This window comes from Vombatus ursinus, unplaced genomic scaffold (genome assembly GCF_900497805.2).
Source record: "Vombatus ursinus unplaced genomic scaffold, bare-nosed wombat genome assembly UNPS02010639.1, whole genome shotgun sequence".
NCBI classification, from domain to species: Eukaryota; Metazoa; Chordata; class Mammalia; order Diprotodontia; family Vombatidae; genus Vombatus; species Vombatus ursinus.
Genome location: NW_020950417.1, coordinates 5,557,061 through 5,581,837, shown reverse-complemented (window position 1 = coordinate 5,581,837; position 24,777 = coordinate 5,557,061). Strand labels below are relative to the sequence as shown.

General features: G+C 37.4%; 1 protein-coding gene across 1 annotated transcript in view; it reads left to right on the top strand.

Moving 5' to 3' along the window:
* KIF25 (kinesin family member 25) overlaps nt 1–24,179 on the top strand; it is a 78,508-nt gene extending 54,329 nt beyond the window's left edge. Inside the window, exons 9-13 of the mRNA XM_027854856.1 lie at nt 6,860–7,033; nt 8,842–8,993; nt 21,215–21,409; nt 22,164–22,319; nt 23,932–24,179. Coding sequence (XP_027710657.1) covers nt 6,860–7,033; nt 8,842–8,993; nt 21,215–21,409; nt 22,164–22,319; nt 23,932–24,089 — 835 coding nt within the window. The 3' untranslated portion in view covers nt 24,090–24,179. The remainder of the gene's footprint in view (nt 1–6,859; nt 7,034–8,841; nt 8,994–21,214; nt 21,410–22,163; nt 22,320–23,931) is intronic.
* The last annotated feature ends 598 nt before the right edge of the window (nt 24,180–24,777 follow it).

Genomic DNA, 24,777 nt, shown 5'->3' with positions numbered 1-24,777 from the left:
TCTCTCTCTCTCTCTCTCTCTCTCTCTCTCTCTCTCTCTCTCTCTCCAACCTGGTCATTGGGCAAGTCTCCATCAATCAGTGTTGCCTTCAAAAGAACATGGGCTTCTTGAATCTCAAGTATAAGAGTCTTACCTAGTTATGATCCAGGAGCAGACTAATAGTGAGGGTTTCCTGTTGGGTTTCTTTTAGTTCTAGCTACAGGTGTTTCTAGTTGGTTTACCACATCATTTGATTAGTAGTTCATTACATAAGCTACTGATAAAGATTTTTCATTGGCGGTCTGCCCTATCATAGGGTCCACTTATGCTTGTCAGTTGTTTATGACATATATGAGCATACCATACTAGTGCTTCTCTTATTATTGAAATACAACTTATAAGAAAATAATTTACTCAAAACAACTCATTACAGCACGAAGGTTTAAAACGAAAGAGACACTTTTGCTAAGTTGACAAATGTATTTCTACTATCTTACTAAGATAATAAAATGTATTTTCACTACACAAACATTGTGTCTTGTCCATAATGGGTGATTAATAAGTGTTTATTAAATGAAATAGAATTAATGAAAACATTAATTAATTAAAACTGACTGTTTAATATTGTATAGAACAGATTCTCAGTCCAGGTTCTGTGATACTCAGGATGCCATTTGCTATCTTAAGGGATGACAGAAAATTCTCAAAAACTTCTCAGAAAGAAGGTACCTCCCTAACCCCTACCTCTTTCATCTCTCTTTTCTATATAATTTCCCCCCATTACAATGTAAGCTCCTTGAGGGCAGGAATGATCTTTCACCTTGTATTCCAAGTGTTTAGTACAGTGCCTAGTAAGTTCTAGTATGCAACAGGAAGAACGTAGTAAATGCTTAATAAAATCAAAAGTGATTTTAATTTACTTTTAACTTTCATAATAAACATTCCATTTATTTTGTGTAGAGGAAAGCAAATCAACAAAATCAAACCAACCACAGTGGTTTCCCAGAAAGAATGCCAAAGAAATTTGAGAATCCCTAGTACAGAGGAATATATCCATTTAATTGGTTCAATTTTGTTATTTTTCAACCCATTTTGTGATGCCATTTGCAGTCAATCTTAATATAATTATAGCTTTATAAGGGAAAAATGGTGAAAATCTTTACAGAGTAGTAGCTGTTGCTTTGCCGAGAGCTTTGTATATGGCAGTAAGTAAAGTCCATAAAACCTATTTTCCAAAGTTCACTTTCTTTTCATCTTAATGAGCTCCTTTTGCTCATAAATCTTTTTTTATAAAGATATAAATTTTCCCTTTTTATACTGCAATATACTTGATTTAATTGTAGTTTCAGTAGCTAATAAATAGCTTAGCTCCAGTAGCAGCTCCCTGAAAAAAATCCACAAGTGAACGGTGTTGACTATAAAAAGTTGTATTCAGAAAAACTGTATGATTACTTTCATTTTGCCTTCCTCTAAAACCCCATGAATTTATATGATGAATAAATTAGTATGGCAAGGGCAAAGTGCAAAGTAGTATATCATTTCCATCTTCTAAGCAGAATTTAAACTATTCTCACTTTTGAACTTGCTAAATATGTATCCTTCATAAGACGTCTTCACTAGAAAATATAAAGTAAATGAGATTCTCTTTCAACAGGGGCCCTCTTCTTACCTCTATTGATTCGCTCATTCAACACATTGTCAAAATGTTTATATTGATGATCAAACTCACAACAGAAAAAAATTAGTTATCCCTTCCACATCGTGACTTTCTCCAACATGGTTTCCAAATGTGAATCAGCATCAGAAATTCAATGGGAATTTTTTGGGAGTTTTGAGGAAGTTGCAGATGAAGAAGGCCAGCAAAAGACAAAGAGCCTATGACCAAATGCTTAACCCAAAATTTACAATAAGTTACTGTGAGCACCTCATAAAAGAAAAACAAAAAAAAAAAATCAGACTTCTTCTCTGGTATGAAGGGAGAGTCAAAAACTTTTACATGGATTTTCCAGATTGTGAGGGTGCAGAGCCCTTAACCCCTGTGATGTGGAAATGATACCTGTGCAAAATTAGTTTGAAATTTCTGACTGAAGGATTACATAAAACTTTGACAAGAAATAAAACAATTCATTTAAGTTTGGGCCGTAACACTCAAAACAAGTCCTAGTCATTTCAAAAAAAAGTGACATCTTCACTGTATTAAAAAGTTTTTCCATATCAAAGCTTCAATGAACCAAATGCTCAAGTTTGCCTTATCTTTAGTAGCTTTAACATTTTACCTAGGGTGGAAGATGGGGGCAGGTAGTAGCTAGGGCAACTGTATAGAAATTCATCTGGTGTAAATAATGCAGGAAGGCTATGTAAAATTAAGAGGTATTAAAGAGATCATCACAAGAATTTATTAAGCACCTACTATGTGCCAAGCACTCTGCTGCTCACTGGGGATACAAAGGCAAAAAGTCAAATAGTCCTTGACCTCAAGGAACTGACAGGAGAGATAACACATACACATATAATACCTACATGTGTGTCAATGTGTCTATATATTCATATACATATATAGACAGACACCTGTGTGATTAGGTATGTATAAAATAGCCTGCAATTGGGAAGAGGAGAGGAGCAGAGAAGGCTTTGTGCAGAAGATGACTCCTAAGCTAAGCCTTGAAGAGAGCTAGGGATGTTAAGAGGCAAAGGTGAGGAAGGAGTACAATGCAAATAGATAAATCTTTAAGCTAAGATAACTGAAGAGAAAAAGCTAAGTAAAAATTATACTTTCTCTCTAAATCACAGGAGATGACATAGCTTAGTGTAACAAAACAACTATATTTTATCAAGCAAGTTTTTCCTTTTCACAGGCAAAAAAATTTTACACTTACCAGTACAGAGGAATACGTCCATTTAATTGGTTCAATTTTTGCTATTCCTTGACTCATTTATGTGGTGTCATTTGCTACCAGTTTGCTCTAGTAGCAGAGAATATTAGAATGGCGAGCATGAATAGAAGTCTGAAGACCTTGGTTATTCCTTTAATTTTATCATTCAGCAAATCTAAACCTCCCATTTCTTATTTCCCCATCTCAAAGGGAAAGGGTTTTTTTTTTTAAATAAGAAGTACTCTGTATTATATGTAAGGTATGCCACAGAGAAGGCCAAATCTCACGTTCTCTAATGACTCTTTGTCCTGTTACTTTCTGTAACTTGCTTTCCCTTTCATTTCCGCCCCCTACCCTGTTTTCCCTTTTATCTATCATATTGGTCATCAGAAGACACTAAGTGTCTACAAAAAATCCTTTGTTGAAAAAGAGCTGAGGGGCAGCCAGGTGGCACAGTGGATAGAGCACTGGCCCTGAAGTCAGGAAGACCTGAGTTCAAATCCAGCCTCAGATCAAACACTTGACACTTACTAGCTGTGTGATCCTAGGCAAGTCACTTAACCCCAATTGCCTAAAAAAAGAAAAAAAGAAAAAGCTGAGAGATCATCTAGGACAACCCGTGCAAGGATTTCCCTATATGATACTTCTGCCAGATGACCATCTATCTTCTTCTTTAACACAAAGCTCACTGAGGGTCTTCCCTTTTCAGATTGATTTTTCTTTTTTTAGTGAAGGCAAACTAGGCCATCTTTTGCCTCAACTCTTATCTAGCCTTTAGTTACTGAATTGGCATTGCTGAGATCTGGGAAAGACCTTCCTTAGAAAGGCCAAGGTCTCCCACTGCATCTGAGGCCATAACCAGTCGTCCTGACCTCTGTCTTGCTACCAGACTCCAAATGACTCTGGAGGAGACAGTTAGACTGATGACTTTGAACAGCTCTGACTTACTTAAATCCAATTCACCTGCAAGTCAAGACATCACCCTCCTGATGTCATTGGTCCTCTTCAAGAATGAAGGACAAATACCACCACCACCACCACCACCACAGTTAAATTGAGGCGCCACCATTCGATTTTTTGGACAATTTTAATTGTTAGAAAATTCTTTATACAGAACAAAAATCAGCGTTCCTGTGATTTCCACACATGAGGATAATTCTGTCCTCTAGAGATATGTAATATAAATTTATTCCTTCAAATATTTAGAGATTGTTATCATGTTTTCCCTAAGTCTTCCTTTTTCCAGGCTAATTAACCTTAGCCTCTCAATCAGTCTTTATCTGACATGGCTTTGAGGTGACTAACAGTCCCAGTTATTTTCCCTAGACTTTGCTCTAATTTGTTAAAATCTCTCTTAAAATGTGATGCCCAGAATTAAATCCAATGTGCTCGATTCCATATATGGTTTGATACTTGTTCAATTCATGCAGGTTTTAAGAACTTTTAAAATCAATGCTGGTAAATTACTGTGCACTTGAGAACTTTCATCCAATCCATGTTTATCAGCATATATAATAAGAAGTTCTAGAGAAAGGAAATGTGTGTGTGTGTGTGTTTTTAAGAAAAACTTTAGAGAACCTTAGAGACCAGGCCACATTTTTCCATCTTATCCATAATGATGATCGGCAACATGGCATAGTGGATAGAAAATTGGCCCTGGAGTCAAGAAAACCTGGGTTTAAGGTCTACTTCTGATGTATACGCTGACTCTGTGGTCTTGGGCAAGTCAGTTAATTGTTCAGTGCTCCTGGCACCTCTCTAAGACCATGTGTTATAGAAGAGGTGGAGATCTGCATTGGTAAAGAAAATTTGTCTCCAAGAGTTCTTGGACTAAAGAAATTAGACAGGTCCAAAATAAAATTTTAAAAGACAAGAGAGATTTTGTCAAATCCATAGCTAAAATCCAGAGAATGTATTTCTATGGCATTTTATTTATCTACCAGCCTAGATCAGAGAATAAAACAAAATAAAGATGGAGGCACGGAAAGGTGGATTTAAAAAGATAATTAATTTAGTTTGATGTGACACTAACCTGTTCAAGCTCCCTCTGTTTTCCTTTGTAAGAACTCACAAGCCACCTATTTAGCAATCCATTCTAGAATTTTTGTAAGGGATTAACATTATAGTAGGGCAGCTAGGTGGGGCAATAGATAGAGCACTGGGCTTGGAATCAGGAAGACTTATCTTCAGGAGTTCAAATTCAGCCTTAGACACTTAGTAGTTATGTGACTCTGGGCAAGCCACTTAACTCTTTTTATCTCAGTTCCTTTTCTGTCAAATGAGCTGGGGAAAGAAATAGCAAACCACTCCAGTTTTTTACTAAGAAAACCCCGAATGAGATCATGAAGAGTGAGACATGACTGTACCAAGCAAATAACAACAACAACATTATGGTCTTTGGTCTACCTACGGTCCTCTAGAATCTACCTTACCATTTTTGGGGGAAAAAGTGTATGTGTGGGGGGGTGAGGTATTATTGGTTTGTCTCCAATGTCCTAGGACCTCTCTCAATCTTCCTGATTTCCTCAGAGATAACATACTATAGTAGAGGGAGCATATTTCCAAATTCTTCTAAATCTCTGAGATGTAATTGTCGTAGCTTAAAGATAAATTCATTTGAAGGAAGTAGCCATGTGTATACTATCTCCTTACCTCTTTTGGGATTCAATTGCTTCTACCCTTTGCAATTTGAAGAGCATTCTCCTTGATAAAGAAGATGAAAGTAAAATAGAAATTGTTTTCCTTGTGCTGTTGGTTAATATTATAACCATCTGCCCTAAACTCTGAGCTTATATCCTCTTCATTTTTTTTTTACTCTGAGTATAATATAGGGTACTATCCCCACTGATACACACAAAAGAAAACTTGTTGCTTTGTTCTTGGTATTTTCATAAGTCTTAGCTCATTCTAGATTTAGCCTTCCTGACACTATTGTCATAGTTTCTTGTCATTCCTTTGTATTTATCCTTAGTTATTTGTCTTCTTGGTCTAGTTAAAAACTGACTCCATTAAGTGTTTGACTAGGAGATAGCTAGGATGACTTTTCCCCAAGCAGGAATAAATCCTGCCATCATAATCTCTCAACCTGGTTCTCATAATATTCTTTTTTATGTGACTCTTGAATCTAAAAAGAATCAGGAGTCACTCAGTAGTCTAAAACTTACCCTGCAGCCTTGGAATACAGCATGAATCTATGTTATGCATAAGTACTAGATAACAATCCCCTGAAAACATGACAAAACCTTGAATGGTTAGGGCAGTTGGCAGTCAAGATAGAATAGAGAGTGATTTTGATGAGGTCACCTAAAAAAAGAACTATATAAGTGGAAAATATGTGGGAAAAATAGGGATAACTGGAGTAAATCTCAACAAAAAATAGAATATATTTCAAAAGAACATGGAAAACATGGAGCATTGCTAAAAGTTGCTATGTTTGCTGTTCTTAGAAATTTATCAGGGCCAGCTAGGTGGTATAGTGGATAGAGCACTGGCCCTGGAGTCAGGAGGACCTGAGTTCAAATCCAGCCTCAGACACATAATACTTCCTAGCTGTGTGACTCTGGGCAAGTCACTTAACCCTAATTGCCTCCCTTAAAAAAAATCAACCTAGCCCTAAAACTCATGTACTATAGTTTTAATTCAAGGAAACATGCCTTTTGTGTTCTTCATCATAAAAGTGTTTAGCATTCTAAAAGTACCAGTTGTTAAGAGTTGGTTTGTCTATATAGCCCAGATATTTGTCCCTAATATAGTTATTTGCTCTATAATTTAAAGACCATGTTTGTGTTCTTGTTGGGTTTCTATTCTTGATGTTAGCACAAACATTATTGTAAACTCACTGACTTTAATAATCTAAGTGATTTCTGGGATTATAATCATTTTGTAGTAAAAGCTATTATATTAATAACCGACTTTGAGGGTGTATCTTTTGGTCTATTTTATTATCTTGTCTTTTTTTTGTCTCTGTTCTCTTTTCCTTTCTTCCTCCTCCTCCTCCCCCAACGCAGACTTCTTTCAGAAAATCCAACAGTAAACTCCAAGGTTGAGGTTTCTGTAGTTGAAATATATAATAATGAACTCTTTGACCTTCTGACCAAGGACAACTCTGGAATATTTGGTGTAAAGCGTGATGTGATCACAACCAAGGAAGGAAAGAGTAATGTACCTCTGTTGACCTATGAGTGAGTACATCATATAACCTCTTATTGGAAATGTTTCTTCTACCAGGTAAGAAAGACACATATGACACAGTGAGGGTGAAAAAAATGCTATCCTAGACATCCAGATTAGCCATGTCAAGCTTTCCATCAACGGGGTAACAGGTACCCTAGCAAGATCATTATTACTCCCCAATCCACTATCTAACCTATTGCCATGTCATCATTGTCAAAAAGGTCAAAGTGCATAGCTTCCAAAATCAGCTATGTTTGGGTTACTTAAGACATGATCCACTTTCAGTGGAAGGTATTTGTTTTTCTTAGATGACTATACAAGTTATTATGAACTTTTCTGGTCTTTATAAGTCACCTGATACGTGATGCCTTCTTTAAATGGCAACAAATTTGTAGCTGGTTTTATCTTATAAATATGTTTACAAATAGATATGTTTACAAATAGATTTATGTGAATTAACAGATGTAAAAGGAATCTTATTTTAAATGAATTTAGAGCAACTTGTTATTTGAAATGATTTCTATGGTAATTCCTTGGTGGCTCAGGGGGTAGAGCACTGGATCTACAATCAGGAAGAGATCTGAGTTAAAATACAGTCTCTGATTTTTATTAGCTGTGTAACTTTGACCAATCACAGCTTCTGTCTGCCTCAGTTTCCTCCTTTGTAAAATATGAATAATAATAGCACTTATCTCACAGAGTTATTATAAAGATAAAATGAGAATACTATTTATAAATCACATTGCAAACTTGAAAAAGGTATGGAAATGCTGGCTATTACTATCATTATCAATGAAAATAATAAATGAAGAATTATTTTATTGAGCAAATAGTCACTTATAATTTATACATCTTATTAATCTAAATTTTCACCTGATAGATTTGCTTAAAACAGGAACATACCAATATTTGAAATCCAGAGAGAGAAGGAAATTTTAAAATGTAGAAAGACACAGCATTATATTTTTTATATTTTCTCAAACAGATGAGCAGGAGCAGCAAAGATTTCCTACTGTTAACTTTGTCTATAACCCTGCTTACACTTGTGGCACTCTCTTCTTCTTCCAGGACTGCCTCTATTTGGCCCTGTATGCCTCTTGGATTACTACACTTTTCATCTTTGATTGCTAATGGCACCCATTAAAGTTTAACAATAAGTTCCAGAAAAAAAAAGTTATTACCAATAAAAAAGTGAAGTAGACCAGAGAAAGAAAGAGGGAGAGGGAGACGGACAGGGGGAGAGAGAGAGAGAGAGAGAGAGAGAGAGAGAGAGAGAGAGAGAAAATGTGAGCCAAGATCAATGAGATATGAATTGACAGGCTGACAAGACTAATCAGACAGTAGGTCCAATCTAAGCTGTGTATCCATCATTCTCTGTAGGTCTTCAATAAATTTCTGTTAATCTTTCATTTGAATGAAAACTACTTTTAAAGAAGTACAAAAAGTCCAGAAGGCCCATTTGAAAGTCATAGTTATGTGCAAACCATTGAGGAAAATCCAGACTATATCCTCAAGCTGATTGTTAAGTGCATACCACCGAGCAAGCAAAATCCTTTTGGCTTTATTTATAATGTATTTTGTGTCTGGGTTTTCAGTCTTATTTTTTTTAAACAAACTAAGTATGTCAGCTAAGTTTATATAATGGAATTCTGTCAAGCCACATTAGGCATGAGAAGTTGGAAATTGGGGTACATAGGATGATCCCCCTGCCTTGCCCTAAACTTAGAAGGGTGGGTTAACTGTAGAACACTTCTTGTTTTCTGTAACAAAAAAAAAAAAAAAAAAAGCTGTTACCTAATGAAGATTCATTCTCCAGGCTTGTAGAAAGTCCTGCTGAATTTATGAAGCTTATCAATAAAAGCCTGCAGCTCAGAGTGAAACACCCCACACTGGTTCATGCTGATTCCTCGCGTTCTCACTTGGTGGTTACGGTTACTCTCACACTATCTGTCCCTTTTGATAGCTTCGGTAAGTAGAATGAACTATTTCTAAAATAATTCCTATTTCATTGTTTCTCCTGGCACATAGTAGGCACTTAACAAATGTTTATTAAATCAGATTGAATTGAAAGATGAAAAGTTTGTTCTTATTCCCTGTGATAGTGGCTCTCTTGTATTGCAGTCTCAGATCTCCTGGAGTCTTAAAAGGCTTTTGACCCACCCCAGCATGGCCTTACTGTGTGACCTGCTGTGGTATCTCTGTGCCCTACCTCCTGATGTACTAAGAACTCTGCTCAGGGCTTACCTAGGTTTTTTTTTTTAATCTTGCTTCAAAGCCAGACAAGGAAGCAAGATACTAGAGAAGACCTAGCTGAGAGCTTGCTGTGAGGAGGAGAAAGAGAGCCTATTATACCTGCTAGGATGATACATCTTAAGAAAAATGGTTCCATAGGTTTCCTTGTATACAGAAAGACTGTCCCCATTCAGCTGTTATGACAAGAGATTATATAGCAGGACATCAAAAGGCATAGGGAATAACTAATACAGATAGTCCATAAAGATTTGCTAAATGCTTACTATGTACCAGGCACTGTGCTAAGAGTTAGAGATACAAAGAAATGCCCCAAATAGTCCATGTTCTAAAGGAATTCACAATTCAGTGGGGAGACAACATGGAAACAACTATGTACAAACAATGCACACACACACACACACACACTAAACTGGAGATAATCAACAGAGGAAAAGCAATAGCATTAGGTTACCAAGAAAGGCTTTTTGTAGCTAGGACTTGAAGGAATCCAGGGAAGCAAAGAGATGAAGATAAGGAGGGAGAGAATTCCAGGTATAGGAGACAGAGAAAATGCAGAGTCTAATTCCTCTACCATATAACAATACTTCAAATACTTGGAATATAATTATTTCCTCCACCCAAGTCTTCTCCAGGCAAACAATCCCCAGTTTCTTTGACCAATCCTTATATGACATGAACACAAAGTCTTATGATCCTGTTTGCATGCCTCAGAACTGTCTTACGATTTCCTTACCTATTAGGGGATATTGGTTCTCTATTAGCCATTTTCATTCTGCCCTTTCCAGTCCATAGATTATTTTATCAATGCAAAGTAAGTTTATAAGATCATAGCTTTAGAGTTGGAGGATACTTGTAGATCATGTAGTTTAACTCATATTTTTACAGATGAGAAACTGAGGCACAGAGATGCTATGTTGCCCAGGGTCCCACTGGTAGTAGGGAGCAGAGGTAGAATTTGAACCCAGGTCTTCCTCTAGCCCACTTTCATTGGGAAGGTTCACTTCTAACATCTCATTGAACAGGCTCTTCCTTCTGATGTCCATTATCACCATTCCATTCATTCCAAGTAGGTGTCCTATAACTTCTTTGATCTTTCTTCCTTACCCTCCCCCCTTTTATTTTCTCTAAAAATGAGCACAGCTACCACCATAGCTTTAAAAATACCCGCTCTTTCTGGTCATCTAGCTTTCTTCACCAGCTGGAGCTCTTTCTGAACTTTAGTATTCTTGGTACTATTTTTGCATGGCTGTGCTACACTTTTGTATTCACTCTTCATTACCTTTCCTCTCATCCATCTTTTCTTTACAATGTCTTCCTCAAAAAATGAAGTTGGGCAGCAAGTTCTCTTTGCATCCTATTTGTGCTCTTTAGACAACTCTTCTTTTTCCTCCTACTCCTAATTCTTTCTTAGGAGATTCTTCTCACCCCTTCTGGACTGCAGATTTTTAGTCCAGAGACTCCTTCTTCTACTTTATCTTGACTCTTTAAAACTCTACTATTTCCAAATTTTCTGATGCATTTCCCTCCAACTTTTCCACCATTTCTACCATGGCTGTTTCTTCCTTTTGGTATGAATTGTTAGAAACCTTTTTTCTGTGAATAGAGCCCAAATCTGTTCCTCTACCAGTTCATCTCATTGTTCCTATTTCTGTCCTCCAGTGCCAAGCAGGACTAGTCTAATCCCATGCCATTTTGGACTGGTACAGATTTGCGATTTCATTAGTTCAGGAAATTCCTACTATGGAAATGTCCCCTAATGAACATCAGCAGCTCGTTCGCAAATTACAGTCTTAGAGAGTTGCCTATGAGGCAACTGAGAGGTTAAGGGACTTGCCTGGGATCACACAGCCAGGATGGGCCAAAGGTAGGATGTGAACTCAGATCTTCTTGACTCTAGGTCTAATCCTCTACTCCATCACACTGTTTCAAATCCCACCATATAATAGAAGTAAAATCAATATGTCAGCTTTTAGACAGAAAGTTCCCATGAGGTTCATTCATTGCAAAGCATATTAAAAATTGCTGGTGCTGTCTGTCCTTTACTCTTTTTTAGGTAGAAACAGAAGGTAAGGAGATGGAGGTCAAACCTTGTGTGATAGAGACCCTGGATTGATAGATCTAGGATGGAAGGGAGACTTCCTATATAGATCAGAAAGTATTAATATAAATTTCCCTCTGTGCCATTGGATGCCTACCAAAACTAAGATATCGATCAATCTATAAATGTAAATAATATAAACTCTTTTTAATCTATAATAAAACTATAAATCTAAATAGTTAGATATCTAACTAGATAAATAGGGGAGAGAGAGTTCCCAAATCAAAAAATCCCAATTTAGAATTTTCAATATACAGATTTTCATCTGCGTAGGAGTGATAATTTAAACCATTGGAGTTTCGAAGTTCACCAAGAGAGTATATAAACTGAAGAGACAAGGCCCCAGGGCTCCACTACTTATAGGGGACCAGATATGGATGATGAGTCAGCAAAGGAGACTGAGAAGGAACATTCAGACAAGGATGAGGAAAACTAGAAGAAAGTCATGTCATGAAAATCCATGGAGGAGAAGGCATCCAGAAAGAGAGGGAAGGGAGAAAAGGTCATCAATGTCAAATGCTGAAGAGAGATCATGAAGGATAAAGACTGAGTAATGGCCACTAGATTTTATAAGTGAGAGATTATATTGGTAACCTTTGGGGAAAACAGTTTCATATTTTATAGGGCTAGGAAAAATACTAATAAAATTCATCTGGAAGAACAAAAGGTCAAGAATATCAAGGGGGGGGGAAAGAAAAACAAAAAATTTTTTTAAAAATTTTAAAAAGAATATCAAGGGAATCAATAGAAATAAAAGTGAAGGAAGCTGGCCTAGCAGTAGCAGATTTCAAACTGTATTACAAAGTGGTAATCATCTGAACAAACTGGTTCTGGCTAAGAAATAGAGTGGTGGATCAGTGAAAGAGATTAGGTACATAACACACAATAGTAAATTACCACAGTAATCTAGTGTTTGATAAACCCAAAGATTCAAGCTTTTGGGACAAGAAACATTTGACAAAAAATTGCTGGGAAATTGCTGGGAAAACTGGAAAGCAGTTTGGCAGAAACTAGGTATAGACCAACTTCTCAAATCATATACCAAGATAGGTTCAAAATGGGTCCATGATTTAGACATAAAGGGTAATATCGTAAGCAAACTAGAGGAACATGGAAAATTTTACCTGTCAGATCTATGGATAAGAGAAGAATTTATGATGAAACAAGAGATAGAAAGCATTGTAGGAAGTAAAACATGGATAATTTTGATTACATTAAATTTAAAATGTTTTGCAAAATTAAAACCAATGCTGCCAAGATTAGAGAGAAAGCAGAAAACTGGTGGTAGGGGGAATTTACAGCAAGTTTCTTGGATAAAGACCTCATTCCTCAAGCATATAGATAACTGAGTTAAATTTACAAGAATATGAGTCATTCTCCAATTGATAAATAGTCAAAGGATATGAACAGGCAGTTTTCAAAAGAAGGAATCAAAGCTATCTATAGTCATATAAAAGAATGCTCTAAATCAATATTGATTAGAAAAATACAAATTTAAAAAACTCTGAGGTGTCATCTCACACCTATCAGATTGGCTAATATGACAAAAAAAGGAAAATGACAAATGTTGGAGGGGATGTAGAAAAATTGAGACACTAATGGATGGAGTTGTGAACTAACCCAATGGTTCTGGAGATTCTGGAGATTCCAATTTGGAACTATGCCCAAAGGGCTATAAAACTGTGCAGACCCTTATATCATTTCTAGATCTGTATTGCAAAGAGATCAAAGAAAAAGGAAAAGGACCTCTTTGTACAAAAATATTTATAGCAGCTTTTTTTGTAGTAGCAAAAAGTTGGAAGGGATGCCCATCAATTGGGGAATGGATGAATCAGTTGTGGTATATGAATGTAATAGAATACTATTGTGCTATAAGAAATGATGAACAGGATACTTTCAGAAACACCTGGGAAGATTTATATGAACAGATGCAAAGTGAAGTGAGTAGAACCAGAAGAATATTGTACACGGTAACAGCAATATCATACAATGATTAACTATGAATGACTTAGATGTTCTTAGCAAGACAATAATCCAAGCTGGTTCCAAAGGACTTATGATCAAAACTACTATCCATCTCCAGAGAAAGAACTGATGGCATCTGTGCAGATTGAAATAGTATACTTTTTATTTTCTTTATTTTTCTCTTGGGGGGAGTTTGGTCTCTTTTCTTTTGTAACCATGGCTAATGTGGAAATATTTTTTGCATGAATGCACATTTACAATCTATATCAAATTGCATGCCTTCTCAAGGAGGGAGTAGGGGAGGGAGAGAATTTGGAACTCAAAAATTTAAAAAACAAATGTTTAAGAATTTTTTAAATGAATTTGAGAAAAAATAAATAAAAAAAGAAAAACCAATTTCTTGAATGGTAGAGTCAAAACTGGGTTACAAGGGGTTGAGAAGTGAGTGGAATGTGAAAATGTCGAGTAGGTGTAGTTGGCATTTTCCGAGAGTTACACTCCTAAAGTGAGATATATAGGACAACCACTACTAGGACTATTTCCAAAGAAAACCAGGGAAAAAGGAAAAGAACCTATATGTTCTAAAACATTTATAGCAGCTCTCTTTGTGGTGGCAAAGAACTAGAAATTGCAGGGATGACCATCAATTAAGGAATGGCTGAATAAGTTGTATTATATGATTGTGATGGAATACTACTCTGCTATAAGAAATGATGAGCTCAATGATCTTAGAAAAACGTGGAAAGACTTGCACGAAATAATGAAGGGTGAAATGAGCAGAGTCAAGAGAACATTGTATACAATAACAGCAATATTGTTTTAGGAATGACTTTTAGCAAATAAGTCATTTTGACTATTATAAACATCCAAATGACTACAAAGGATATATGAAGAAAGATACTATCTGCATCCAAGGAAAGAATTGACAAATAGAAGTATGTATAAAATAATTTTACATATATATACATATACATACATATATCCATATGTACACACACACACACACACACACACATTTATGTCTAATGTGTCTAATGGTAGCCATCTCTAGGAAGAGGGGGAAGAAAAAAAGAAAAAAGAAATTTACATGATAACTATTATATATTTAAAAGGAATAGCAAGTTGTACATAATAGATTTGCAGTTTCACGTGTAATCTTTTTTATTATACTATGTTATGGTAATGTTTGCTCTATTTCATAAATTAAAAATAAAATAAATGTGAAAAAAAGAAAAAGAAAATAGGACAGGAAGACTAAAAGGAAAGGACTGTCCTCAGCAAGGAGGATCACTTCTTCTGCTAATATTGGAGCAAAGAAAAAGATAATTTAGGAGGAGGGGTAAAGTTGAACCCAGTTGAGATTAAATAACAAATAACTCAGTCAGTTGCGTGACTTCCTCTAGTAGCATTCAGCAACATAAAAGTAGGTGAGAAGGGAGATGGTGGGTTAGAGGTTTAGTAAAAGATGAGCCACTGTGGGTCAAGGGGAAAAGGATTTATAGGAGAGGAAAGCACAAAGCTAGACTGTTTACTATAGCATTAAGGCTTTGAAAGAAGGAAAGTGAGAACAAAGAAGGGTCAGTGAATTAGGAAATCAGGGAAAGAGGAATGATCAGACATTGCAGAGGATGAACTTTATATTGAGGAGAGATGAGGCCCAGGGAGTAATGGAATGATAGAAGGTTATGATCAGATAAAGAAATTTAAGGGTTCTCTGATCCTTGAGTTTGTGATGAGATCAAGGTCCTCCACATGTGTTGTTGAAGGGAAGTAAAGGAGAAAGCCGTTGGAATTGAGGTAAATGAACTGGGAAGCAAAGATATTTCCATTCAAGGTCACACAGAACACATTCAAAAGGGCACCAGACCACCATAGTTGAACCTCTTCAGATTCCCTAGAATCTTACCTGGACATTTACTTCTGCACTCTTCTAGCAACGAACTATGAATCTCACAAGTTATGGGCCAACTTGCTACTATGTTGTACAAATAGGTTGTACAAATCAATGTGCACTGATGGAGGTTGTAGCCTCACCAATGAAGGCAAAAAATCCATCAGAGCATCCTGGAAAACCAGTATATTCCAAGAAGTCCAAGAGGAAAACCTGAATAGACCTCACATGGGAGTCAATAATATGAGACAGGAATATAGGGTAGACTTTAGAGGTCATCAAGTCCAATCCTTTCATTTCTACAAGTGGGGAAACTGAGGCCTACATGGAGTTAAGTGACTTTCCCAAGGCCATAGCAGAACCAGATCCTCTTGATTCCCAGTTTTCCCCTCCCATAACCCCTTGCACAGCCTTACTTATTCAGAATCTCCCTTATTCTTGATATTGTCCCTTCTATCCTAGAGGAAGATTGCCACATGTCCAGTTGATCCAATCACAGCAATGCATAGTGGCAAGCCATTTCCTGGGACCAGAACACCTGGGATTGAGTTCTGGTTTTACTGCTTACCAGTTTATGTGATCTTGGGCAATGCAAACTCTGCGAGCTTCCATTTCCTTATCTATAAGAACAGGCATACAGGGCAGGGCCAAGAAGGCAGAGTATCAGGAAGAAGTACAGTGAGTACTCCCCCAAAACTCTTCTGGACAGATCTAGATAATGAACCAGACTGAATCCTGATTGGAAAATCCAAGAAAAAAACAAATCACAGTGAGTCATTTATCCAGCAGGTTGGTATAGGGAGATAGAGAAGTCTATAGACTCTGGGTATGGGGGGATAGCCAGAAGCTACTGGTGCTTTCTAGCACCCCAGTGCAAGATGAAGTCCCTATCCCATATGGAGCACTATGACTTCATGCAAGGTGCAGGAACAGGTGCCAACTGGCAGTGTTGTCACCCACTACCCAGTTCTGGGTCACAGATCTAGGGAACCCGCATCTAAAAGTAATCGTCCAGGTAAGCATTTACCAGGAGCAGCGACATGGTGTGGTAGGTAGAGCACTGGGCCTGGAGTCAGGACGACCTGAGTTCAGATCCAGCCTCAAACACTTACCAGCTCTGTAATCTTGAGCAAGCCATTCAACCCTGTTTGCCTCAGTTTCCTCATCTGTAAAATGAACTGGAGAAGAAAATCACAAAACCACTCAAGTATCTTTGCCAAGATGGACTCATGAAGAATCAGACACAACTGAAAAGGACTGAACAACAACAAAAAAGGAATTATCATGGGCCACGGGATATTTACTGACTGAGAAGCAAGTTCAGAATCAAACAGCAGCTGTGCGACTCCCAAAGAGTGAAGCAGGGTCTTAGTTCAAGTTCAAATTCAACCCAGCATGAAACCTGCGAAGGAACAATCAGGGCAAGAAGCAGACTAAAGTGAAGTCTATAGTTCTTTCACTCTGAAACAGCAGAGTTGTGGCAGTCTTCCTGTAGTGGTCTGCTGTGGCTCATACCCAAACCTAAGTCAGGAATTTGCAGAGCTCAGGCTAGGTGCAGGGAGAAGCGATGGTGAATCTTATTCCTGGATCAGACCGTGATGAGAGCACTGAAACAGGACACAAACCTGGAAGAAAATAATTCCAAAACATCTACAAGCAAAGTCTCAAAGAAAAACACAGCTTGGACACATATTTAAGAAGAATTCCTGAAAGAGGTAATCAAAGGGCTTTCTTTTTAGTTAAAAATGCTTTTATAAATTAAATTAGAGTGCTAGAGAAAAAGAAATGAGAGCTATGGGGGGGGGGGAAGATAATTGGAAATGGAATTAACAACTTAGTAGAAGAGGTACAAAACTTTGTTCAAGCACCAAACTCCCTGAATGTTAGAATGGACCAAATAGAAGAAAATGACTTCATGAGACAATAAGAAATATTAAAACAAAATCAAAAGACTGAAAAAGTAGAAGAAAATGTAAGATATCTTTTAACAAAAATAACTAACATTGAAAACAGATTGAGCAGAAAAAAAATTTAAGAATCACTGGACTACCTAAAAGCTATGACCAAAGCCTGGGTATCATATTTCAAGAAATCTTTAAAAAACAAAACAAAACAAAAAAAAAAAACAAAAACAACCTGCTCAAATCTCTTAAAACCAGAGGGCAAAGAAGAAATAGAATCCTCCAATCCCTCCTGAAAGAAACCCTCAAAGGAAAACTCTCATGAACATTATAGCCAAAATCTATAATTTCCAGGTCAAAGAAAAAATACTAAAAGCATCCAGAAAGAAAAAATTCAAGTAGCAAGGAGCCCATCAGAATTTCACATGATTTAACAGCCACAGATTCAAAAAAGTGGAGAGCTTACGATGATGTGGAACAATGATCCAGAAGGCAAAAGATATAGGCTTACAGTCAAAAATAACTTACCCAGCAAAACTAAGTATAATCCTACTGTGGAAAAAATGAACCTTTAATGAAATAGAAGACTTTTGGTCATTCCTGATAAAAATACTTAAGCTCCATAGAAACCTTGAAGTTCAAACATAGGAATTGAGAAACATAAACAAGGTAAACACAAATGAACACAAATAAAGGACTAAACAAAGATAAATTGCATACCATCTAATATGGGGAGATAAATACATGTGTCCCTTTTGCACTCTATTTTTTCTATCAACAAAAATCTTCCTTCTCCCCCTCCCTTCTCCCAGTTGAAAATGGAAGAAAAACACCCTCCCTGTTAGAAACATGTGTAGTCAAGAAAAAAACTAATTTTTACGTTGGTCACATCCAAAAGAAATGTGTGTGATGTGTGTATATACATATACATATATGCTAGTAACTTCTCATTGTATGATAGTATTCCCTCATGTATATACCATAACTAATTTAGCCACTTCCCAATTAATAGGCACCCCCTCAGATTTCAATTCTTTGCCACTTCAAAAAGAGCTGTGATCATTTTTATATATCCTTAGACTTGATTTTGCTTAGGACTAATCCCTCCCTTAATCTGTCTTCATCCTAATTCCTTCTTCCTTCTCTTTTCTTCTTTTCTCTTTTGAATGAACAAGCATGTTGATCTTTGCACTACGGAAATCAGTGGGTTTTTGTGAGGAAAGTGGTTTGTAAACTACGTAAAGTGCTATAAAAACATGCATTTTTAATCCCCTCCAGCTTCTTTTAGGGCTTTGTTCCATGGTCTCCAGCATCAACAACCTCTCCAATTCATGTTCTGTCTATGAATATGCTACCTGATGTCTTTAAAACAAACAAAAGCCTTTGACTCTCTTACCTACTTGACCTAAGTCTTTTTACTGCCAAGATTTTCAAGAGTAATCTGCCTTCCCACCCTCACAGAATCTCCAAAGCAGAAGGGAGCCCAGAGGCCAACTAGTCCAACCTATACTTGGAGAAGAATACTTTCTCATAACCAGCAAGAAGTCATCCAGCCTTTGCTAGCAGAACCTTTGACCTCCCAAGGCAGCCCATTCCAATTTTTAGCAAATCTCATTGTTAGGAATATTTTATTTTATCTAATTTTTTAAACTTTATTTTTTCAATTGACTTTTTCTTTCCTTCTTATCCCATCACCTTTCATTAAAAAAGAAAGAAAAACAAAAATCTTTTTTTTTAATTTTAGTATTTTATTTTTATTTTCTCCCAGTTACATGTAAAAAAAATTTTAATGAAAAACAGAATTCTTTTAACAACTATTCATAGTTAAACAAAATCAATTCTCATACTGGCCATATCCATACGTATATGTGTATGTGTGTGTATGGATGTATATAATTCATTCTGCACCCTAAGTCCATTACCAATCAGTGGGCAGGTAGTATGTTTCATCATGGGATTTTGGTTGGTCATTACATTGATCAGAGTTCTTAAGTCTTTCAAAGTTGTCTTTACAATGTTGTTATTCTATAAATTATTCTCATTTTTTTCATTCTAGTCTGTATCCTTTTATAAAAGTCTTCCCAGGTTGCTCTGAAATCTCTCCCTTCCTCATTTCTTTCAGAACAATAGTATTATTCCATTATGTTCACATACCATGATTTGTTTAGCAATTCCCCAGTTGATTGGCACCTCCTTGCTTTTTCTTTCTTTGCTATCACAAAAAAAAAAAGCTGCTTTAATTATTTTTGCACGTTTTGTATGGGTTATTAGATTTCCCTGACACCAAACCTAAACCTGCTTCTCTGCAACATCCACCCAGGATTCCTAGTTCTGTTCTCGAAGGCCAAAAACAAGTCTAATCTCTCCTCCGTACAATGGCCTCTTACACTCTGACCTCCTGTCCTCTCTTAACCACAGCACTGAAACGTCTCTGGAAAGTGGTCACCATTGACCTCTTAGTCATCAAATCCAGTGGTCTTTTCTCAGCCCAGAACCTTAAATTCCACAGTATTCAGTGTGTTTTTAGCCATTAACCACTGCTTTCTTTTTGAACTCCTCCCTTGGCTTTCATAAGACTATTCTTCTGCTTCTCACCCTGCTACTCTGTTGTCTTTACTGACTAAATGTACATATTTCTCCAAGATTCTACCCTGATATATCACTGTCCAGCTGAAGAAGCTTCAGTGGTTTTCTATTGTCTCTAGGATAAAATCTTCTCTGATTGGCATTTACCACCTTTCACAGTCTGGATCCGTCCTTTCTGTACAGATTGATTTCACATGAATTCCCCTTCCCATTGTGCATTCTATTTAAACTGGCCCACTTGCCAGATCCCATATACAACATTCCATCTCACACTCTGCACATGGAATAATTTTCCTCCTGACTTCCACCTTTTAGAATTCCTAGCTTCTTTTAGGGCTTGTCTCAAGTGTCACCCCCTACACAAGGCCTCACCTGAAGCTTCCCAAATAGTGCTTTCCTTCTTCCCATATCCAAATTATATTTACCTTGCATATATTTTATATACTTATACTAGTGAGTGAATGGAGCCATTCTTGTTTTTGTGGCCTTCATGCCTTGCACATGATAAGTACTTAATAAATGTTAAATTGAATTTAATTAAGTTGTTTGTATAGAAAGGCAGGGCACACCCAACAGGTAATGAAAATGGGTGGCCTGTGGAAGGGCCAAAAACCCATGACTAAACAGATGGGAGAAGGCCTGGCAAAAACACTGCCAGAGACTGAGTTTTTATGATATGGGAAAAAAAATGTTGCTGGTAAGTGAAAAGTGCCCCTGTTGCTGGGGTTTCTTGTGATTGTATTTATTTTTTCCTCCTCCATGTATTTATATTTAATAAATACCAAAAATATCATCACATTTACAGAGATAGCTAAACAAATACTTGAAAATGAATTGCATAACCTTGAAAAACTTGAAGAATATCATAGTTATTCAACTCAGCAAACCACTATTAAGCACCTACCATGGTCAGGACCTAGGGTTAGGCCTAGTAGAGTGGTCACCACCTTTAAGAATGGGACGAGGAAATGTCTGTTGCAACCTAAAGAATTTAAGTTTGATGTAAAGAAAGTCAAGGCTTATTGCATTAGGTTATCAAAGAGAGGCTGTGGAATCCCTTTTTCTTGGGGCCTATAAACATTAGGGTAGATTTTTTTTCTGCCTAGTCTAGTTGTTCTGGTGTTAATGAAAATGGAAACATTTGCTCATACTGTAACTTAACCTCTCTGGAAAACATTGTTAATTTGTCTTGAGACAAGTATTGGCAATTAGAGATTAGTTTAACATCCAACAGACAAATGATGATCCCCTCTTCCTTTTTTTTGCTTTTGGCATTATTGCCAAAAGAAACCACTAATTATCACTCTGCAGTTTTTCCAGTCCATATATAAGACGTGAAGTAAATGACAACAGTTTTATAGACCCGTAAATATGTTGAATCTGTTGGCCTCTGAACTGAAGGTTCAACATCAACAACCCTTGTGAAGTGAATTTGTATTTTCCCTATCATCTTTTTACCTCACAAAATACCAGTGGTTTCCCCCCTCATTTATAGCAGATCAACAATCAAGTCAAAAGCTGTGTAAAGAGATACTGTGCACAACCCCTCAGAGAGTAACAAAAAGTGAAAAGCCGGGCTTCTCTCCCCAAGGTCTTTCTCCAGTACCAATCCCCCTGGACCCCACAGAGCAACAGAAGCAGGTCCAAACCAAGTTACAACTTGTGGACTTGGCTGGCAGTGAATGTATTGGTAAGTTGACCCTTCCAGAAGTGATACCCTTGGCATGATAGCACTTAACTTGAACCTGTTTGCAGAATAGAGAGCTTGGAAAAAATGTGAGAAAGGCCTGATAAATGTTTGAGCCTCTGTACCTTACCACCCTTTGCCGATAGCTTTTTTTTTAATCTTCATTACATCCCAATGGGCCAAATTTTTTTCTCTTTCTTTTCCTTTTCTTTTTACAAGTCTAGTCTCCTGTCCCAAATAATGTTTTGAAAATTAGACTCCATATTATAAAGGAGCACTCGACCAAGCTTTTTAGCTGCTGACTGTTCAGCTTGTTACAGGACCAAAGTTAATGGTATCAATATATATAATATTTATATATGTATATATAAATGTATATGTACAAATGTATAAATAAAACTACATGGCGGGGGAAGCTGGGTGTCGCAGTAGACAGAGCACAAGTCCTGGAGTCAGGAGGACTTGAGTTCAAATCCAGCCTCAGACACGTAACACTTAGTAGCTGTGTGACCCTGGGTAAGTCACTTAACCCCATTGCCTAGCCAAAAAAAACCAAACCAAAACAAACAAACAAACAAAAAACTCCATGGAGGAAGATCCTTCCTGTGAAATCTTTATTCTGCTTTTTTTTTTTCTGACATAGTTATTCAATGATAGTCTTTGTGATATTTAGCAAAAACAAACAAAACCAGACCAGATCCCAAAAACTAAATTTGAAAGACAAGTAAGAATTGAGTGTGGCTTTGGTTTTCCTTAGGTATGTCTGGAGTGACAGGGACAATCCTGAGGGAGACCTCGTTTATAAATCGAAGCTTAGCGGCCCTAGCTGATGTTCTGGGAGCCCTGTCAGAGCACCGTGGTCACATTCCTTACCGGAACAGCAAACTCACCCACCTCCTCCAAGATTCCATTGGTAACTTTCTTTCCCTTCCCCCTTCTCCTGCTCTCCTGTTTTCACGTTCTGTACCATAAGGATATTCTGGAAGTACTCGGTGTAGTCTCTGCCTACCACATAAGACCAAAGTCCTATTTTCATCACGCTTAGTGATGCTGCAGTGAGCCTGGTTCTACTTATCCCCCTTGGAATGCTCTCCCCAATTCCATTAGGATCATTAGAGTTGCAGTAACTCGAAAGAAACGTAAGATGTGCAAATTTAGAGACATCTTCACTCCAAATGTTCACATGGACTATTTGTGCCTGCCCTGCGGTAAAGCCTTTCGAGCTCATATCGGTCTCATCAGACACATCAGGAACGCTGTCTGTCGTAATGATGTCATTTTGTCCTCTTCAACTACGAAGGACAGCAACCAACCAGGATCATAGGTTTAGAGCTGGAAGGGGAACTTGGAGTCATCCAGTCTAACTCTCTAATTTTTAGATGAGGAAATTGAGCCAAAGAGAGGTTAATTGTTTTGCCCACAGTCATAAATTTAGTAAGCCATAGAGCTGGACTTTGAACTTAGGTCCTCCGACCCCAATCCAACTTTCTATCTACCATACTAGTCTCTCTCTCTCTCTCTCTCTCTGTCTGCCCTGCACAATTTAGCATTAATTTTTAGCCATCTTACATTGCTTACTAATTGTTTTGTGTGTGGATTTCTTGTACCCTAAAATGGATTATAGGGACCTTAAAGACAGAGACTGTGTCTTCTGTGTTATCCATAGTGCTAGGCACATAATAGAAACTTAATGACTGGCTACTGATTGAATTGCAGGTAAGAAGGATGAGTCTTCTGTACTTAGGGAACAAGTGGCACCAATCTGTGGCATCCTAAGCAATTGTTGACTCCACTTTACCAATCTCAACCTACATGAGTTTTACTCCTCCTCTTCTCTCTCTTCTTTTCTCCTTCCTTTTGACCTATCCTTATCCCTTCTCCTCTCTCTTTTTGTATTCAGCTCCCTCTGCATTCATGAGACCTGCCCTAAAGAGCTGTATGCATAATTCAGGGCATTACTTTATAGCAGCTCCCCCACTCCCATCCCCACCCCAGTGGGAGAAAAAGACACAGGGAAAGAAGATGTCCATCTCCCTCTGTGGTCCAGCAGCTAGCTTCCATGAAAAGAAACTCACATTCAAGGGGGAGGCTAAAAAAAAAAACAAATACATAAAATGAAAGAACACTCATGAAAGCGCTTTGAAGCTAAAAACACTATGGAATACGACAGGGTTATTGCTTTTCTCATCATCATTATTAGCAGTCATATTCTTCAAATGCTTAACATGGGCTTATAGATAAAGGCTCACCAGAAGTAAGGAAGATACAGGAGAGAAAGAAGGATGGAGAGAGAAGTCAGATTTCTTATTTCACTTCCTTCTGGTCATCAGTCATCATTTTATGTGCCTCGATAATCTTAGGAGCCCCTGTGAGACGCCTGAGGGGTGAGGGAACGGATAGGAAGGGTCTTCTGTAGAATGCGTTATGTTGCTGACCCAGAAGATGGAAGAAAGTGAAGAATCAGAAAGTAGGTTTTCTTCCTCTATGTGTATGTATTTACTTGGGTTTTTTTTTTTTATTAAAAGGGGGTGATGCGAAGCTATTGGTGATGCTCTGTGTGTCCCCTTGCCAGAAGTATTTGGCAGAAACACTGCAGTCCCTGGGGTTTGGAAGCCGAGCACGGCAAGTTCAGAGAGTCCGAGCCAAGAGAAGAAATCTGCTTGTGTCAGGCAAATCGAAATGAGAGAGGAGATTCTAACGGATTAAAAATATTAATGAGTTCCTCATCCTGAAATATATCTTCTTGTCTGAAAGCCATGATTTAAAGTGTAAGCTGCCAGAAAAAAATAAACTCTTTTCATTTGGACTTCATAAACATAGTTTTATTCCAAGAGAGGAGTAATAAACATTGACAAGAGCTCCCAAACAGTATCAGTAACAAATCATCAAAGAAACCATAAACTTCAGAATCTGAGATGGGGGTAGGGGTGAGAGGCCTAAATGAAATATTTTATCAGACTGATCTTTTTCTAGAACACCATCGAGCCATTGATAGAACCGGGAAAGGAAGAAAACTGCAACTGTGAAAATAAAACCTATAGCATTCAACCAAGCTGAAGGGGGTAGCAGTGGGGGTGGGGGTGGGGGTGGGGAACCACTGTGCCAGGGATTACCAGGCCTGCTTCTGCAGCAGTTTCCAGCTGTGTCAAACATTGCCCCAACATTCATTTTAATTCCCTTAAAAATTAAAATCATAAATCTAACACTTTTATGGAGAGAAGCTGGTTCCCATATCAAATTCAACAGCAGGGGTTGCAACTCCAAAAAGACGGACCTTCGTGAGGCTTTGCGAATGTCATGATTGGTAACAGATGCGGCTGGCTATATCTGACCCTGGACTTTCACGGTGGAGCTAGGTTTAGAAAGTGTGA